The 20,491-nt window shown below is 43.6% G+C and overlaps 1 protein-coding gene across 3 annotated transcripts in view; it reads right to left on the bottom strand.

Annotated features, from left to right (window-relative positions):
* The window catches only part of SIL1 (SIL1 nucleotide exchange factor), a 210,386-nt gene that overhangs the window by 138,171 nt on the left and 51,724 nt on the right, over positions 1-20,491 (bottom strand). For all 3 annotated transcript variants that reach the window (XM_010971698.3, XM_010971699.3, XM_045507929.2), the window contains exon 3: positions 15,148-15,283. In XM_010971698.3, the coding sequence (XP_010970000.1) occupies positions 15,148-15,283 (136 nt within the window). The remainder of the gene's footprint in view (positions 1-15,147; positions 15,284-20,491) is intronic.

A 20,491-nucleotide genomic window follows, 5' to 3' on the forward strand; every position in this document is an offset into this window, starting at 1 on the left:
ACAGTGCTTCTATGAACATTGGGCTGCATGTATCTTTTCCAATTAGGTTTTGGGTTTTTTTTTCTAACATATAAGCAGGAGTGGAACTGCTGGACCAGTAACTCATTCTTAACAGCATCATGGCCTTACTAGCGCTAGCCTGGAAGCCTCAGTGATTTTAAGAAGTCAATACTGTAATGGCAGACACAAAGACACCTGTACATCAAGACTTATGCATAGAAGGGTGGGGCTGTCAACCTTCTTGATTGAATGGATTCCCAGTGGGCTGTGGTGCTTAAGGCCAAGGCATTCTGCTGTGCTCTCACTGTACTCAACACAATGCTAGGCACATAGCAAGTACTTCAACACCTCAGGACCTGAACTCTTCCTATAAGGTCTCTCCATAAAGTCCTAAGGATATGAAAATTGTGTCCTGTACCTCATAGACACTAAAAAAAATAGCCCTACAGAAGAAGCAGGGGTTACCTGGCAGGGAAAGCAAAAGAGATGAGAAGCTGGACACCTCAGACTCCATGCAAAATGCATACACGATGAGGGGAGCAGTACAGGGATAATGAGGCAAAACTTGCTCTTCATATACACTGCCTGCCTGCCAAAATTTACTGGATGGCAGGGATCCTAGATCTGTGGGCGAGGATTGAGTCATGTTATGCATCTCTTTATTCTAAGCAGCATGTGCAAAAATTCCTCCATCTCAGGCAGGGAAAGTGATGGTCTGCAACCGGAAGCACAGATTTCATTCTAATGCTGAAGCAGCCTCCTCAAATTACAAAGAGTCCATTCTGGAAGAAGCCAAGATGACTAGACTGTGGCTTTGGATAGCCAAAATACCAATGCCATGAAACTGTATCATCACAGTGCTGAAAATTTCCCTTTAAGAAGCATATCTTCCTATAACCATAAATCAATCCCTCACTGCAATTTTAGAAATCTATCCCTCCCCCCAAAAAAAACCCAGCTATTACAAGAAACTCTAAATGCTAGGCACTAGATGCTGAGTTCCAGTATAATTAGGGTAGATTCTGAACAGTGCCCTGAGGCAGACCATACAAGAACAGGGTAGAAAGGAGTTACATACACTTATAAAGCTCATTTAGGGAATAGGCTGTGCATAATACATACAGGCTCAGGAGTGTAGACACTCCCTCCCGGTGGTGGCTGAAAGGCAGGCTTTGAGCTACAACACTGGCAGATGGCTGCTTTGGTGGCAATTGTGTACGCTTCAACAGGCACCTTCTCCCGTCTACCCTTGAGCACAGGCTTATGCTCCCACGAGGGTTGGGGAGCACCAGCAGACATTACTCCCAAAGAATGGTGCCTTTCCCTAGGGAAGGTAAACATTTCCATCAGAAGGCAGAAGCTGACACAAAGCAATTTCTCTCTATGCAGGGAAAAGGAGCCACAAACATAAAGTTGCTCATTCAAGAGAGACAGATGATCTCCGCAAGCCAAGCAGTGCCAAACTGTCTGTAAAGGGTCTGCACATCCATCAGCACAAGTGGCTGCATGGGGGAGGGGGGGCAGAAGCATGGAAAGCCCACTCAAGGTGCAAGACTCTCTGGCCTCAGGCCACTTGTTATTTGACTGAATGGAAGCCCCTGGAGAAAGGAAGCTGGTCATTTTTCTACTGAGTCTCTAGTCTGAGCAAAGATGCAGCAAGGGTTTGATTTGGAGCAGTCTCTCTCCTCCAGTCCATGTGTTTCCATTCCTCCCAACCCATACCCAAGGTCTGTCCAATTCAAATCTCTGGGCTTCACAAGCCTTCAGGGGTAGTTTACTGTTCAGTCTTGAGCCAGACACTTCTCCCTCCCACCACTATCTCCCATGGTTTGTTTGTTTGTTTGTTTTGAGTCACATGTGGCTAAAAGAAAAATGACAGTCTTATGCCTAAAATAACCTACAGAGAAATATGGTTTATGAACTCCCCTGTAATACAATATATAATTCAGAGCCCAGCCATTTGTCACACTATTGAATAATCCATACGCATCCCCAGGGTCTGACAATAAAATTTGTAAATCAATAGCAAAAAGCAGTATACGTTAGCCACTGAGTTAAAATACAAAAGACATTCTTTAGCACTGATTTTTTTTTTTTTAAACTCCTAAGATATGGGCTTCCAGAAGGTGAATACTTGTGAGGGAGTTGAGTGCTAGAATGGAGGACTTTATACTTTCCAGACTCCCCTGATAGTTGACTTCAATGAAAAAATAACAACTCCAACACTTGCATTCTCCCAATGATAATAACAGCTTTCTTCTACAAACCCTGCTATTAGCACGACGGAGATGGCCACATCAGTCATAAAAAAGCATATGTACCTTCTGCACCCAAAAAGAGCAAGCAAAGGACATGCTTTGTGCAAGAGAAAGGCACTTAAAACAGGAAAGAAAATAATAAATTATTGCAAAGCTTGATTTGAACTTATTTTTCTTTCTTCTTGATGATCAAACAGTGAGCATAAGCGTAGGGGTAGGCATCTCATACTGCAAACATATTGCCATAGTGATTGGTGCTTAGATAAAAGGATAAAATAGGCAGTGTTTCATTTATATTCCAAGGAACAGAGACAAGTGCACTGATCAGTCAGCCCTGCAGAGACTCCTAATGCCAAATGAATGGTGGCCTCCTCCCCAGTCGCTATGGCACCACTGCAGAATAAGATATGTGGGATATGTGTCTGTGTTGTCATCTGACCAATTAGCTGCCTAGAGCAGACCTCTGCTTGGGATGCAGCAGGAGTTCGGGTCTAAAGGCCAAGCATTGTGGACCCATAGTAAGAGCCCTCCTTGTGACGCAGGAGGTTGAGGCTAAGTCAGATGTGATCTGCTATGCATGGCTCCACCCTGGTCAGTTTCTCCTTTACCTAACAGGTCACTTGAGCATTCATTTACTTTGTTTTAACTTTTTATTTTGAATTAATTTTGGACTTAGAAAAAAGTTGCAAAAACAAAACAAAGTTTTCATATACCCTTCAGCTTCCCCTAATATTAAGATCTTATATAACAATTACTGAAACTAAGAAATTAACATTGGTACAAAAGTAGTAACTAAACTACAGACTGTTTGCACTTCACCAGTTTTTCCTCTAATTTCCTTTTTACTGTTCCAGAATCTAATGCAGGATACAACACTGTATTTAGTTGTCATGTCTCCTTGGTCTCCTATCTGTGACAACTCCTCGGTCTTTCTTGCTTGGCATGCTTGAATACTGGTCAGTTAATTTTTATAGTATACCTCAGCCTAGATTTGTCTGATGTCCACTCGTTTTTACTACAAGAAAAGCAATAGCAGCTAACATTTAAGCTACTTCTATATACCTGGCATTATAGTAAACACTTTAATGCTTACCTTATTTACCACTTAAAACAACCCTCTGAAGTAGGTATTAATACTATCCTTATTTTATAATGAAATATCATTTGTAGGATATTTCACTAAACTTCAGTGGAATTACATAACTTGCCCAAGACAACTCAGGTAAAAAGGCAGAGCTAAGATGGGAACCTGGGTAGTGGAACTCTACAACACTACTATCTGCTATATTCAAGGCATGGCAACAACAACCAGATGCCAAAATACAGGATGGACTCTGCCCTTTGGCTACTCCCTCCCCAGAGGATATGCCTCTTTGAAGAGAGGACATTCTAGAGTTTTGTCTCTTTTCCAAAGGAGATAAACTATCCACTTTACTTTCTAAGTTTTGCCCACATAACCAGAAATTTCTTCCTCTTGACAAGAAGCACCTTCCTGACCTAAAGACAAAGAAGAGGGGAAACATATGAGCATGTATATTTGCCCAACTCAAGAGAACTCTTCTAACAGCTTTTTCAAATATATAGAGACGTTGCAGTCAAAGGACAAAAAAAACCAAAAAAAACCCCAACCTTCTGAGACTGCTTCTTTTCCATGTCATGCCCAGAAACATCCAATGATGGGCAACACAAGCTGACACCTTCTCTTTAGCATTAGGCTCTTTGGGAAAGTTAAGCATTCATGTAGCACGGTGGGGGGGGTGTCAAGGGACATGGCTATTGGAGACAGCCTGGGAAGAACTCCAGCTGCACTCCAGGATTTGTTGTTAACGCTTATGACTTTAGATCACTCCGTTCCACAGACTTGATTTTTCCTAAATCCGCGCACTGGCAATGCTAATGTGTTTTTTCTCTCATTCTGACTGATCAGTAAAATAACATGGCTGAAAGGATTGGCTTGGAAGACATTTCTTTGATGCTGGCAGAATTGAGAAAATATTCCCCCAACTACACACTCCCACATCTATCTATCCCTGCTACCTGACAATCTGCTGCAGGCAGAGGCCATTACAGCAAGGAATCAAAGAAGGTAGAGAGGGCAGGCAGTGAGGAAGGAAGGGAGAAGGGCTGAGAGCATAAAAAGGAGGAAGAGAAAGAGAAAAATAGATTATTTTGTTCAAACTGAGTCACTATAGAAACAAGACTTTCACGACATACATAAGCAGGGTTAAATGACACCAACAAATAGGTGAGAAGACTCAGCCTTCCTCTGATTTGTCTCTATCTTATTTCTCCCCACTTCCCCCTCAAAGTGCACCTCCCAACCCCATCACTTAGATAAGTGTCTGTCAATCCAACATTTCATCTGGTTGCCCCTATTATTGCCAGTTTTGTACAAGAAAGAGCCCCTCCCCCTTTGAAATCTACCATTTTATATCTAACTCCAACATATCTCAGCTAGCTATTTTGATCAAATACTGGAGGTTGAAATGCTAATGGCCTCTGGGAACAACTCCTCCAGCCTCTCTATCTGCAGTTTAACCCAGTGGGAATCTAAAGCCAGCTAACAGCCCTCCAATCACACTGCACATAGGGCTACTTACTCCACTGTGTTTACGGGACATCTGGATCTACCCCTAGGATCCCTAAGATCTAACTTAGGAAACAAAGATGCGGTAGCTTGAATAATTCTTCCTCCTCTTGAATAATATCCCTTCTCAATGTCAATAGCCTCCAAAATTCACATTATTTTGTCCCCACAGAAACTTCAAAAAGCACTACTTTCAAGCAATGATCCTACAGTTTCTATCTTCAGAAGAAAAAGAAAACCCTGGGAAGAGCAATGGGATCTGAGGTTCCTTCACTGACCAAACACAGGCTCCAAAAGAGTCGAAGGGAAGAGGTAACCACTCCTTTATGAAGCACCTTGAGGCCTCCTTCAAATAATGTACACAAAGCACCAAGGACAAGAGGATTTTCCAAAAAATGTTAGTTTTCCCCCCTTCCCCAACAACCAGACTAAAGTTTCTGGGTCCTAGCCCACCTTAGTCATTCTTGGCCACGAGATATTAGACAACCTCCTCATCCTCTTTCCAAAAACATGACTTCGCAAAACCAGGATGACAGAATGGAGATTAACAAGATGACATTTATACAACATTTAGAGAGCTACTTAGGGTGGAGGATAGGGGTAGTTTTCTTTTTCTCCTGGGGGAAAAAAAACTTTACCAAAATACCATATTACTATTCTATAAAAACTCACCTCTGCCCAGATAAATTAATTATGGTCACAAGGAGTCAAATCTGAAAACTTTTTAATTAAAAAAATGGTTCTCTCCTTTCAAACAACTGCGTTATACAAAACATAAACAGACTATTCTGAGAATTAACTCAAAATACAACTCAATCTTTGTCTCAAATCAACATATTACGAGAAAGAAGGCAAGACCAACAACCTATTAATTTATGAACAGTAGCAAAACAAAATCCCAACATGAACAGAAGTGCTATCAGCCTGCTCAGAGCACAAGCAACAAAAGAAAGACCTACAGAGCCCACTGCACAAAAGTTTCACTTCATTCAGGTTCTTTTCATGCCTGCCTAGAAGATCAGTGGCTAGTAAGGTGATACCTCAACTCGGTCCCGGAGCAAAGCCAGGAGCTTCAAAGAGCCTTCATACTCCTTGGTTCAGAAAAAGGAATGTTAGCGCAGGTTCAGAGGAGCTTCCAGTAAAGCTCTTCAATTTGTCCCACAGGCCAAATAGACGAAGGTCTCACTCACCAATCCCAAAGACAATAATCTCCTTAATGATCTTCCCATCATTCCTCACACTCTAGCTACTCACTGTCCAAGGCTCAGATTTGTTCTAGAAAGTCACCAAACCCACTGGCTGGCCTACACAAAGTCAGGCTGCCAGATGTCAGCTGGGCCCTGATGCTGAGCAATGCATAGTTCTGACCTCTTCATTGTCTAAGCAATTTCTTCACAGTGGTTCTTCCTCAGTCTGTCCATTCCTTAAACATCGGACAGAGTCCTTCTGTTTCATCATTCAAAGTAAAAGTCACAGCCTGACTCAGAAAATTGAAGACACCTAATGGAAGTTTCCTCAGTTTCCCTCTACATCTCTCCCCCTTTTCCTTGTTTTCATCTTCTAATTTCCAAGGCTTATCATATTCATGAACCTAAGACTGTCCATCTGCCAGCTAAACAACTTTGCTTCATCAAAGATCTCCTCTCTGGGATTTCAAATCTCTCTCAACACTGCCTCCTTTCCCCTTTGCATTCCAACATACATAAAAGCTCTCTCCATTCACCTTCAATGACACCGCCCCTGGGAAGATGTCCTTCAGTGTCACACCTCTGTGTTCTCTGAGTTATTTTCCTGTCTAGGGGTCTTTCTACACCATAATCCCAGGCAGGCAAGCCTCTGTCACTGCCCACCATGGTATCTCTGACATTAAGCACCATACCTGGAACACTGTATGAGTTCAACAAATGTGCAATCCACCCAGGCAATAGAAATAAAAGCAAAAATGAACAAATGGGACCTAATTAAACTTATAAGGTTTTGCACAGCAAAGGAAACAAGAAGCAAAACAAAATGACAATCTACAGAATGGAAGAAAATATTTGCAAATGATGCAACTGACAAAGGCTGAATTTCCAGAATATATAAATAGCTCATACAACTTAAGAATAAAAAAACAAACCCAATCCAAAAATGAGCAGAAGACCTAAACAAGCAATTATCCATTGAAGACATACAAATGGCCAATAGGTACATGAAAACATGCTCAGTATCACTAATTCTCAGAGAAATGCAAATCAAAACTACAATGAGGTATCACCTCACACCTGTCAGAATGGCCATCATTAAACAGTTCACAAACCACAAATGCTGGAGAGGATGTGGAGAAAAGGGAACCCTCCTACACTGCTGGTGGGAATGTAGTTTGGTGCAGCCATTATGGAAAACAGTACAGAGATTCCTCAAAAAACTAGAAACAGACTTACCATATGATCCAGCAATACCACTCCTGGGCATGTATCTGGAGGGAACTCTCAATCAAAAAGATACATGTATCCCAATGTTCATGGCAGCACTATTTACAATAGCCAAGACATGGAAGTAACCTAAATGTCCACTGACAAATGACTGGATAAAGAAGTTGTGGTATATTTATATAGCAGAATACTACTCAGCCATAAAAAAGAATAAAATAATGCCATCTGCAGCAACATGGATGGACCTGGAAATCATTACTCTAAGTGAAGTAAGCCAGAAAGAGAAAGAAAAATAACATAGGATATCACTCATATATGGAATCTAAAAAAAAAAAAAAAAAAAAAGAAAAAGAAAAAGGAGGAAGAGGACACGAATGAACTCATCTACAAAACAGAAACAGACTCACAGACATAGTAAACAATCTTATGGTTACCAGGGGAAAGGGGGTGGGAAGGGATAAATTTAGGAGTTTGAGATTTGCAAATGATAACCACTATATAAAAAAAATAGATGAAAAACAAATTTCTTCTCTATAGCATAGGGAACTACATTCAATATCCTGTAATAACCTTTAATGAAAAAGAATATGAAAACAAATATGTATAATTATATGCATGACTGGGACATTATGCTGTACACCAGAAATTAACACACTGTAACTGACTACACTTCAATTTAAAAAGTAACATGAAAAAGCAAACTTTTGGTGTGCCTAGCTCTGAAATTACTTTTTTTTTTTCTCTTCTTTCACTTATTTTCAAACCCCTCAAGCTAAGGAGTTTGTAACATCCTTCTTCATTTCCTCATCTTCCATTCATAGCACAGCCCCTAATTGGACTAAACTACACACTTACTTTCACATATTTAGATCTAATATTTTTCAGTTCTCTTCCCTCCCATCACCACCCTCTATCCTGATGGAGGGGATGCTGCTCATCATCATCCCATTATTCTCCTATACATCCCTGCCTAACCAGGTAGATATACTCTCACTTTAGGTCTCTGCTCATGTCATGCCCGCTTCACTCATGCGTCCTTCCTGTTCTCTTCTCTACCTTGTCAAATACTATCTCTTCTTAAGTTATCAATCAATTCCTACCTCCAGTACTTTGACAAACCTTAAAATGGAACCAGCTCTGAGAAAGGGCCTCTTGTTCCAGCTCCAGGCCAGTCCTTGAAAGCTATTCCTAGCCCCAGTTAATCCCAACCTTGGAGATGGCCTAGATGGTCTTAGCCTGTAGGGTGAGGGCAAAATTAGAGAAAGAAGGGAAGATAGGGCTACACAGACTCCCTGAATTAAAGTCACACCCTGGGTGTGAGGGCTGGGACTGGTTTTTGCAGCTAGTTTTCCATTATCCCTTCTACAGCCTAAATTTTTTATTTCTGTCAGTTTGGGGATCCTAATCTTTGAGATCCAAGGCTATGCCACTCTAAGTTCTCTTTATTAAACCTCAGAGAGAACAGATAGATGAATGAAGGGGAGGAAGGGGAGGATAAGGGCCTAGGGTGAGCATTAAGCATATAAACACTCATTAGAAAGCAGATAGCCAACAGCTGCTCTTTATAAACACCCAAGTCAACAGATTGCTAATTGGATCCTGGCTGCCCCATTCAGGTAATGAAGGCCAAAGCCCAGGAAGAGATGCTCTGGTGCCAGCAAGGCACTTAGCCAGTCTCAGAGTGGCCTCAGCCTTGGCAGTGGCTCCAATGGAGGTCACGGGCCTTTCTGCCATGGCCTCCACCTGCTCCCCTAGGAAAGTGTGGAATTTGGCTACTAAGGGGCAGTGATCAGACATTCTGGGAGAATTCCACATATGGGAAATGATGTCTCTCTGAAATGAAGTGATCTAAACTATCTTTACAGAACCCTCTGGGGCCTTCTTGTATTCCAGTTCACCACCCTTTTCTCTCCCAGGACAGGGTAATTTGGAGCCTCTGAAATTGCTCCTAAAGGCCTCAAGAAGCCTGGCATCCTGCTATGCCCCAAGCAGTTCCCCTGACAAACTCATATTGACAAGGAGCAAACAAGATGCTCCGAGGGGAGAATGCTTAACAATGGTTAGGGAGGTGGCACTAATCAGGAAGACAGACCAGAAGCATAGGTAGGATAGAAACAAATGAAGTTCTCGGGGAATCTCCAGAAGACCTGAAAGGTTTCAAAGCAGAAGACGAAGACACTGTGCAGGAGGTAGCACTAAAGGTAAGCTCTGTTGAACGCTTCATCGTGAAAAGTTGTTGGAGATAGCAAGTTGTGTTCAAGAGAGGAAACAGATTACCACCACACCACATAAAAACCATGCTGTTTCCTCTAATCCAGCCCCTGCTCCACCTTTCCAGCACCACTCTTGAGCCAGAGGCCCCCTACTATAACCCTCCCTCAGTCCATTACCTCCTGGCAGCAGCCAAGAAGTCCCACTGCCCCACTCCGATGAGCCACAGGAGCTTAGCTATGAACTGCCCTTAACCAATACTCCTACTCCCACCCACTGTTCCTGGGCCTTGAGGTTTATATGCACCTGTGTGTGAAGGACTGGACAGAAAGAGGTCATACTCTTGTGTATGATCCTAGAGAATGAGATAACTCAGAAGGAAGATAACTCCTGACTAGGAGAGGAAGGAAGAGTCACCTGCCTCCCAATCACAGAGCTGGGTAGGTATCAGAAGGCACTAGGAACTTTGCCCCTTAGTCTCACCTCAACTGTAGCTTGTGGTGTAATAAAAAATATAAATATTTGGTCTTAATCCCTGGTTCCTGAAATGACTCTTGGTGGAGGGCTTAGATAACTTCAGGATAGGGGGCAGGCCACCAGAAAGACCAAGACTTGATAAAGAGGGTTAGAACTTTTAGCCCCATCTCTAAGGAGAGGAGGGGGGCTGGAGACTGAGTTCAATCACCAATGGTCAATGACATAATGAATCACGCCTAAGTAATGAAACCTTCATAAAAGCCCCTATGGGACTTCAGAGAGCTTCAGACTGATGAACACATAGAAGTAGTAGGAGGGCAACATGCCCAGAGAGGGCACTGAAGCTCTGCACCCCACCTCCCATACCTTGTCCTATGTGTCTCTTCCATTTGGCTGTTCTGAGTTGTACCGTTATAATAAACCAGTAAACACAAGTAAAGTGTTTTCCTGAGTTCTGTGAGCTGTTCTAGCAAATTATCAAACCTGGGGAGGGAACTATGGGAGTCCCCAGTTGATCATTGAGAAGTCCAGTGGCCTGGCACTTGTAACTAGCTCCTGAAGAGGTACTGGGACTCAGCCCTTTAACTGTGGGATCTGACACTATCTCCAGGTAGACAGTGTCAGAACTGAATTGAATTATTGGATACTCAGTTGGTGTCTAAGGACTGGAGAATCACACAGCCTCTTATAAGCTGCAAGGGGCCAAAGGTCTCACAGAGACAATCCCACAGAATCATCCAGACCAGAATCAGGTGCTTCTTCAGACAGATGTCCAGAGCTTGCAGGAATCAGACTTCCTTAAATACTTGAAACCGAGTAGTTGATCCACCATAAATGAGGTTTTTAAAATTCAATTCCCTCCTATTGCTGGTGCAGATCTGAAATGATCTGACCAGATGGCTGGTGCTCTATAATTCTTGGATCGCTCTCATCAGTTGTTGATGATTTGGATTTTTTTTTTTTCTTTTCTTTTTTTTTTTTAGCACACTCACATGAACGTGTTTCTGCACAGGCTTCCTGCATGCTCCCATCGAGTGGGCTCTTTGAGCTAATGCCAATATTTCAGAGGCTCTCACACAGTATTTCAGAGCCTGGGAGTCAGCTCAGGTCACTAAGAAGCTTCAAGTCTGTTATTCCCTGAGCCCGTATGTGGCCAGCATGTAGTGCTGGGGCATGGGCAGAATAAGAGGGGCTTTTGTCCAGATGCCTCATTACCTCCACTTTCATTTCAGGTCCTCAGAGAAAGGGAGCAGGAGCATAGGTATATTTTTAAATGACAACTATAGTCATTTATTGAATATTTCCTAAGTGCCAGGCCCTGTGTGAAACATTTCACATATGTTAATCTTGTTTCAGTCTCACACTATCTCTGTGAAGTAGATATTTTCATCCCTATTTTCAGATGAGGAAACTAAGGTTCAGAGATTCTAATCAACCTGACCAAGGCCACACAGTTCAAAAAGAACTCAAGGTGGGGTTGGAGGTTTAAGTTCATAAAATTTGACTCAATGCTCCACCAAGATCTCAGGGACAGAGAGAAGGCCCTGGCTTGACCTCCCCATACCCTCTTTATTGCTCTCATTGAGCATGGGACACTTTCACCAGGACATCCAAAACACTTTGGTGCCTTTTTCTCTCTGTATCCTCTGTAAGACTATAAGCTGCTGGAAGACAGTGGTCATGTCTCACTTGCTACCCAGAAAGACATTATGGCACAGAGGTTAGGAGCTCAGGCTTAGGGCCAAAGCTAGATCTGAATTCTGACTCTACCACCTATTGGTTGTTTGGCTAAGTCACTTTTCTCTGAAACTCAGTTTTGTCTATAAAAGTGAGGGTAGTTATAGCAGCTGCCCTGGCACAGTCAGTGCTCAGTAAATGTGAATTATTATCTGTCTCTGGCTACCAGTATGGTGTGTAGCACAAAGTAGGATCTCAGAAAATGCCCAGGGCACAGAAGCCCCACCATATCTGGCTGTGACCAGCTTTCTGTAACAAGTACACAAGCACAAAGCCTGGAGTTCAGGGGTCCTCAGCCATAGGACAAATGCCTGAGTTCCCTGCCCAGAACCCACAGGACCGGCCAGCAAACAGCTTTCCTCAGCTTGCTTGTGAATAGCTGATGCTGAATCCACACTCAAATGCTTGCTATGCCTCCGTAGGTATGACAGATCCCGAAATAAACCAGAAATGAGAGACAGAGACAGGAAAATCACTTCTAGGAACAAGCAGCTCACAGTGCGGATACTGACAGTAATAAAACAGAGGCAGAGAGACTTTAGGAGAGTGACCTGCAGCTTCCCCAGGGTTGAGCCGCTGGGGTCCAATTCACATCAGGTGTGGTAGGAAGGTCCATGAAAGTTATGGGTTGCTCCCCTGGTATTCCACGTCACAGCAGGCAGTCGGGAAATCTACCTTCACATGAGCCAAGACCATGCAGCCCATTATCTCCTCCTTGGAGACCTAAGGACAACAGAGTTGAGGTCCTCCCTTCAGAGATGTTTAAGGTGACAGAAGATACTGAACTGGGGTCAGTAACTACCAACATAAACTAGCCATTTTGCCATTCTCTTAGAATTCTCCAAAAGAGACTCCACCATCTTCCTATGCCAAACCTCTAACTCTCAGGCAGAAAATGCTGTGCTAATCCCTTCTGCTCCCTTATCAAAAATCCCTATGGAGGGAGAGAGGTAGAACATTCTATGACTACAGAAGTCTCTCCTTGTCATCCTGAGTTCCCTTCCCTATCTAAAGCCAAAGAAGACAGGAAGGCTACATGCTCATGCACCATCACTGGTATCTAATTTCACTACTGAGTTGAAGGGGTAGCACAAATGGATAATGTACCATTTAAAATCAGAACTGCTATGTACTGAGTAATGTCTTCATGCTAGGAATCCTCACATCAGCCTCTGCAGCAGGCAGCACAGGACATTTCCCCCACATCACCAATGGGGAAACTGAAGGACAGAAGCATTCAATAACTTGCCCAAGATACCCTAAGTAGCAAAGCTAGGATTTGAACCCAGGACTGGCTGAGCCAAAAGTCTAAGCTCTTTACCACTAAATTATACTACCTCTTCATTTAACTACCCATCAAACAAGTTTCCAGGCCTGATTATTTTCCTTTTAACCTTTCAGTAGCTGTGATGGAAGCTCCCAGGCCACATTCAGAATGTGATGAATGAAATACACTCTGATTACAGGAAAGGGTCAGCTATCCACTTAGACCACTGAGAGGTCAACTTCCTACCAACAAACATACATAGAAACCTTCTCAGTATACACACAGAACACCTTGATCCTGCACTGGGACCTACGAGAGACTTGTCTGACTCCACAGTGCCAGAATCTGAATCACCCCTCATCAGACCCTGAGGCCAGAACAAGCCTCTCACATACCCTCCCTTCATCACCCCTGCTTGGGGAGGGGGTGAATGTAGGCACAAACACTCTTGGGATGGAACAAGCATGACTGGAACCAGAGTTGCTTTTCCCCCAGAGCTGTGGGGCCTGAGTGTCTGTGCTACAGCATGACAAACCAGACTTTAGGGCAGCTTCAAGAGAATTTGAGGAAGAATTTATGAGGGGTTCTTGAGAAATTAGGAAGCAGGGAGTGATGTCAATGGGGCAGCAAGTTAAATGTAATAATCAGTACTGTACTCTAATTCTCCAGGAGGTGCTCAGAGCCCTCAACCTGCCAGTGACAAACAGGCTCTGGCACACCGTCCCAAAAGATACAAAGAGTGGCTCATTTGCTTAACCATTAATAGCAGCTCCACTGCCCAGAGGCGAGCCCTGGGTCAGAATCTGAGGCTTGTTCTGCAGTGTGGACCAAGGCCTTGAAGGGTGCTACAGGAAGAGAGTAGGAGTGGGAGCCACAGGACACTGATCCCCATCTGCTCCAGGCACTTACCTGGTTAAAAGTGGTACAGGCACTTTTAATCACATAAACTAGTTGATATAGCCCACATCCTCTACTCCGCATCCCCTGAGAGCCTTTCTATTTTTAGTCCTCAAAGACTGGGGGGCTCAGTTCTTAGGGAAGGTGGAGGAGCGTAGCCAGAGGTTGGATCTGCTGAACCCACTATCTCTGTCCCTAAAACCTCCCTCTACTCAACATTAGATTAGCACCTACTTGGCTTCCTTGGTGATTCATCACTCTTCTGTGGCAGCAACTACCTGTATGCAAGCCCAGAAGGAGCAATAATGCTACCAGAAAGTTGGCTGGCACAGCGAATGCTGCCCCTGCAAGCACAGCAGCAAAGGGGGCATTGAGGACATGGTGATGAATATCAGCAAGGAGGTGCTGAAACTACACTCTGGCAGATGCCAGGGCTTGCCATCCACCTTGCCACAGGGCAGACGCATATAGCCTACTCCTGAGAATGGGCCCAAGTGTCACCACAATGGGGCTCCAGACCAGGACAGCTGGGACTAGAAGGACAAGTGAGAGGAAGGTGGGTCTAGTCTCTGGGTCAGCAACATTGGACAAGTTGGCTAAATGACATAGGTCAAGTCACCTAACCTCTCTGAGCATCAATATTTTAATATGAAAATAAAGATAAAATAGTTCCTATTACTGTGAAGACTGAGTAAGATTATGTACATGAAGCACCTAGCATGGTATCTGAATATGGTAAACATCCATAACTGCTGGCTTTTTTCATTATTATTTTAAGCCCTAGGCCCAGGCTCATAAAAGGGTTAGAAAGTTGTTGCTGTTGAGGATGCCCCATTTAAAAACGAGGCCAGGACCAGCCCCTGTTTCTTGGCACAGGTTCCTTTAACAACAGAACACTCCTGCCCTGCACCGGTGCTCAAGACTCTCTGGTGAACAATATTTCAGCAGCACTGAGCCGAGCAGCAGAGCCCAAAATAGCATTTGCAGAGTGAGGCACATGTCACTGCCTCTCCCGTGTTTCAGAAGTGCAAGGAAAGAAAGTTTTCAATCACTTGCTCAGAAAGCTTGGCCATCCACCACCTGCCTTCCTTCCAGGGTGCTCAGATGCCACAATCTCTGTTCTGCTGGAAAATGAAGGCCTCTAAGCCTTGCAACAGAAGCCACTGCTCTGATGGAGCACACTGTTCCCCTACAGCAGGCCAGAGAGTGGCTACTTCTTCAAAGAATCCCTGTGGGGACAGGGACCCACACAGTTTGAACTCAGAGTGTGTTTCCTGGGGACAGGGATGAACTTGGTACCTGGCCGAAGGGCCTGCCACTCATGGGTCGGATGAAACACCTCCAGGACCCTGGGGTCCAGCTCCTCCTCTGCTGTAGTTTCCTTTCTCTCTCTTTCTTCGGTGCTGCTCTTCTCTGGGTTGGTCAGTGCAAATTCCTTCAGAGAAAAGAAAACACAGGGCATGACCCACCTCAGCTGGTTACCAGGCAAGCAGAAAGAAAATGGCCTGGGGCAGTACACTCTTCTCCTCTATGCCCTTCCTGCCCTCCCCAACCCTGTTTGGACCTTTCACAAGGTTAGCCTCAGAACCAGTACGAGTGAGGTGATATGGATATATGAACACAGCATGTGTTTTGTGTATATGGCACTTCTGTAAAAGCATTAAAAAAAGGTCCAGAAAGCTCCATACTATCTTGAGGGGGTTAAGAGAACATACTGGGTAGAGGGGTTGATAAAAGGAGACAATAAGAGCCTTTTACTTTTCACTTGATAAGTTACCATACTGTTTGATGTTTAAAACTCATACGCATTACTCTTAGAATAAAAAACTAAAGGTATTTACAAAAAAAAAAAAAATGAATAGTAGAGTAAGGCCTCAAACGGTCCAGAGATGTACAAAAGCTAGCCGCTAAGGCCCAATTAATTCCTAAGCAGCCCAGCAGGGCACAGGTAGTGCCTGACAATTCCCCAGGGTTCCTAAGGGGCATAAATGACCTCCTGAAGCATTCCAATTCACGGTGGAAGCGGTACAAGTGGGAAGGTGGGAAGGTGCAAGTCCAGTAGGCTGAGGTAAGAAGATGCCCAGATTAGAAACATCTTCCTAAAACCTGTTTCCTTCTACCCCATGGAGATCATGGAGGATTGATGAGATGGTGTCTGTAGAGCATTCTGAGCTCAGGAGACAGCGATGTAATATAAATACAAAAGTATTATTCCTTTTTCTCCTTCCCAGCCTCCCATTCTTCCTGTCCCATTTTTAAACCTGTACTTATACAAAAGCAGTAAGGCCTCAGGAAATTGGAACCAGAGAGTTCCAGAGATCTGGGCAATTACATTTGAGAGGGCAAAGAAGAACCCACACTAGCACACCGGGAGGTCATTTCAGACCTTCCATCACTTTTCCTCCACCTCCTAGTTCTTCCCCTAATAATATTAAGTATATTTCATGGATTCCTCCTATGAACCCAAATCTGTGCTAGGTACTTTACACAGATCCCAGTTTGGTCTCCCAAACAATTTTAATCCTGCATGGGAGGACTGAATGATGAATCTCTTTCAAGCAGTCCACCAGCTCCAGACAGGTATCCCCGCCAGAAGAAAGGTTAAGGTGTTGATGATGACAATATAAAGTGCCTCCAAGGATTTTTACATTTCAACCAGAAATAAAAGCATGAAATTTAGATTGCAGAACTTCAGATCTTGTTAAGAATCAGTAAGGAAAGTATCTTCAGCAAGAAGGGGTCCTCAAATCACGTCACAAGTAATAAGAGGCACTGACCACAGTATCATGATTAAAAACTTAAACTCTGCTTCAGAAAACCCAAAGTTCAAATCCAAGTTTCTTTTGACTCCAGGAAAGTTACTTAACTTTTTAAGTCACATTTGTAAAGGAGAAATAACATCTCACTCATACATTAGAGGAGGTATTACCTTGTAAATCACTAGCCTTGGCTACATGGTAGCCATTACACTTATTACTTGTAAGGGCAGGTCAGATGAGTCTATGCTGTGACATCCGATAGTGACTATACAATATGGCATCATTCAGGAAGGTCAGGTTTGGTCTGTGGTCACCTATGCAGCCTGACCCCTCAAACTCATTCAACCCTTTCAACCTGAAATCTGCACAAATCTGAGCACAGAAGAAAACTAGAACAGAAGAGTAGAAGTACTTGTGAGACTACAGAGAAGACAGACTGGCAGGAGGTACCCTACATTCTGAGGGCATGGATATCAAACTCCCAGAAACCAAGTTTCTTGTGAGCAAGTACTGTGTCAGGCTCTTTCACCACTGTATACAAACTAAGCTCTGGGCTAAGCATGGGGTAATCACTCAACAAAGGAATGAAAAAATGCCTTCCTCTGACAGGCAGGTATGTCATGGATGTCTTAGACTGAGGCATGCCCAAAGTAGATGAGTCGGCTGGAAGCCAAGCACTAGTCTTCTACAGCAAAACAAAGACCACAGTGTCCACTCAGTACCCAGAGCCTAGCCATGCTGATCAGCCTCTGCCAGAAGCACCATACACTGGACCACAGGACTAAGAGACTGTTAATAAGATTTACCTCAGAGGCACGTGGGTTAAATGCCTCCAGGGGCCAGGCAAGGATGGATGTAAATGAATGCTGTGTGCCAGTTGTAAAAACAACCGGGAGTGGTAGGACTGTGAAAAGTGTGCCTTGACTAAGAAACACAGCTGCCATTCAGTTGGTCACCACTGCCACGAAGGCATTCAACTTGAAGAGAAAACAGAAATCCAGATTTTTATGTGAAATTTTCTTATTTTCAGAACTCTAAGAAGGCCAAACTAAACATCTCTGAGCTTTACGTTACAACTCTTGCTTTAGTGCATCTATCAGCCAGGCCTGGCAGGTGCAGATATAAGCAAGCAACCAAATCCTTATCATCAAGAGAAGTGGAAACAGGCAAGTGTAATGGTTATGATGAAAATATGTCAGAAAGCCCTTCAAAATCTAGGCAATGCTAGTTTTCATTCTGTTGAGTAGGGACTGAGAAAGCCTCTTTTTCTAGATCTTTAATGAGATTAATAGAGTAGTTCAAGAAGGATTAGAACAAGACATGAACCACTGAGACACAGGCTTCATGCCCTAGGAAAGCCAAACATTTTTTGCATCAACCCCATCACTGCTCACAATGTTTCTTGAGCTTCCTCTTGTAATCATCTTTGAACTAGATTTTAAGCTACACACACACAAACACACACACACACACACAGTGCCATTATTTTACAGTACATCTGTTTTTAGAGAAGATGACAGAAATTTGGTGCTCCTCTGTCTGATTAGCTCACCCTGTTCCCCAGATCTGGCTCTAAATGACTTTGGCAAGCACTGAGGGAGGCTCAGTCATACAAACACACCACAAGCTACATAGTCACTTCAAATGTGGAACTCCAGGAAAGGTTTTGAGGAAAGGCAGCATCATGAAGATGAGGTTGCAAGGATCACAGCAGCAACCATTTATTAAGCTCTTATCCATATGCCAGCATTGGGCTGAAGTGCCTTCCATGTCTCACTACTCATCCAAATTTCATCTGTGAAACACATACTTTTATTCCCATTTTACAGATGAAGATGGACACAAGGCCTGTGCAAAACCAAACTGCTGAGAAAAGCAGAGCAGAGACTTAGGTCCAGGACTGCCTGGTTTCAAAATCCATGCGTGAATTCTGACTCACTCCTATGTCTCTGTTCTTAGTCATATGTTCTCATGGTTATGCCCTGGATGCTGAGGGAAGGAAGCAGGGGGCAATGAGATCACCCTAGCACACTTATCAGCATATCCCCATTCCCAAGGGAAGGCTGTTATGGACAAAGTGAGAAACATAGTCCCAGAGAAAAGGACGACCCTCTCTTTACCCTCGAAGTGTCCTGAACAGGAGAAAAAGACCAAGAGGTGAGGGAAGCCAGCCAGCCCTTGGTCAGCTCTGAAGTAAATCCCTTGCTCTGGTGCCCTCTCAGCTGGTTTCTCAAGCCTCCTGCTGAATACTCAGCACTCTCCTCTCCCTGCCATCATTACTCCAAATACCAATTTCCTCTTAAATGGCAAGAAATCTCAGCTAAGGTGTTAGCTGACAACAGCTTATGTCATACTTCCTTACACTTATATCTAAATAAGAGATTCTTAAAGACCAAAGCCTTCAAGATTCAAAAGAATGAATGAATCTCTGATAGCAGGTGGATAGACGCTGTGACAGAGACAGACTGACAGGGCAATACTTTGGGATAGGAGTCTGGCTGACAGAGCCCTAAATTAAACCATGGAAGCAGCCACCTCTACTAAAAATAACAGCTGACATTTATTGACCATCCATTGACCATACTGAAACAGCCCCAATGCTGGGTGCTTTATATACATATAATCACACTTAATATACACTAAAACGTTAAGAGGGAGGTACCAATCCTGTTTTACAGATGAGGAAACAAAACTCAGAACTGGTTAAACAGCCAAAGTAGGAGGCAAAAGGAAGTTTACCGAGGGTATGTGCTCCTTCCACTGGGTTCCACCACGTTCCTTATCATCCACCATTTTTTTGAAGGCTAGTATACAACACAACCCCATTTCTTCGGCATTTACACAGCTCCTGAGATGTGGCATCCCAAGGTGGCGCCACAGCAGGAGCCAACAAGGGAGGTTGGCTCCAGACCATACCCTGATAAACACAGTCACCCTTTCCTGGGGACCACTAACCTGTACAAATGCCCTTGGTGAGGACAATTCCAGGTCATCAGGAGCATTTGCCTGGACTCTAGGCTCTGAAGAAAGGATCATAACCACCCCCACTTGTTGTGAAGGTGGCTGGCTGCATAATTTGGATTTTAAGTGCCATCAGGGCAGTGATTTTTATGGTATGAGAGAAAAGATGCTTCAACTCCTACTTGTACTTAGCACATGATGAAAGATTATGACAAATGGATACAGCTTAGGAACAGACATAAGGATAAAAGCAGCTTCTGCTGATGAAAGTCAGTATTAACATTTTTCTGAGACTAGACTCAATAGAGCTAATATAAATGGGCCAGAATAATTATGGCTCTGAAAGCTCATCTATCTGGCTGGATTATTATCCAAAAGGGAATTTACTAATACACAGTCCATAAGTAAATTCATCAGCATGCTTTTGTTAATTGTGTATCTGCTAAAGCTCATGATGGGGAGCACACAGATCCTCATGAGCTGCAGGTTGAAGGGAACATGGCCCTGATCTCCAGAGACACTTGGGTGCTTTTCTTTGCTAGGTTATGCCAGAGACAGCCCCAACCTCATGCTGTGGCCAGTTCTACCCTCGGGGACCAGTGGGATTCCATTTTTATTATCCTCGAAGAGGAGACCAAAAAAACTCCAGCAGTAACACAATCTTAGTCAAAGAACATTAAAAGCTCAAAAGGATTCATGACTCCTAACTGTACATTCTCTCCTGCTATACAAAATGGGGGAGAAAGGCAGAGAGAAAACAAATGACTTCAGAGAGAAGGTGGAAGCTTGCCATGAGCCAGAGGTGAACCTCAGCTGAGCTGAACTGTTATTAAATTCACGACAATTGTCATTTGCACTTCAAGGCCCTCAAGCTCCAAAGCCTCTAGCACTTTACCTAACATTTAAGTGGGAACCCTGAGGTT

This window comes from Camelus bactrianus, chromosome 3 (genome assembly GCF_048773025.1).
Source record: "Camelus bactrianus isolate YW-2024 breed Bactrian camel chromosome 3, ASM4877302v1, whole genome shotgun sequence".
Lineage (NCBI taxonomy): Eukaryota > Metazoa > Chordata > Mammalia > Artiodactyla > Camelidae > Camelus > Camelus bactrianus.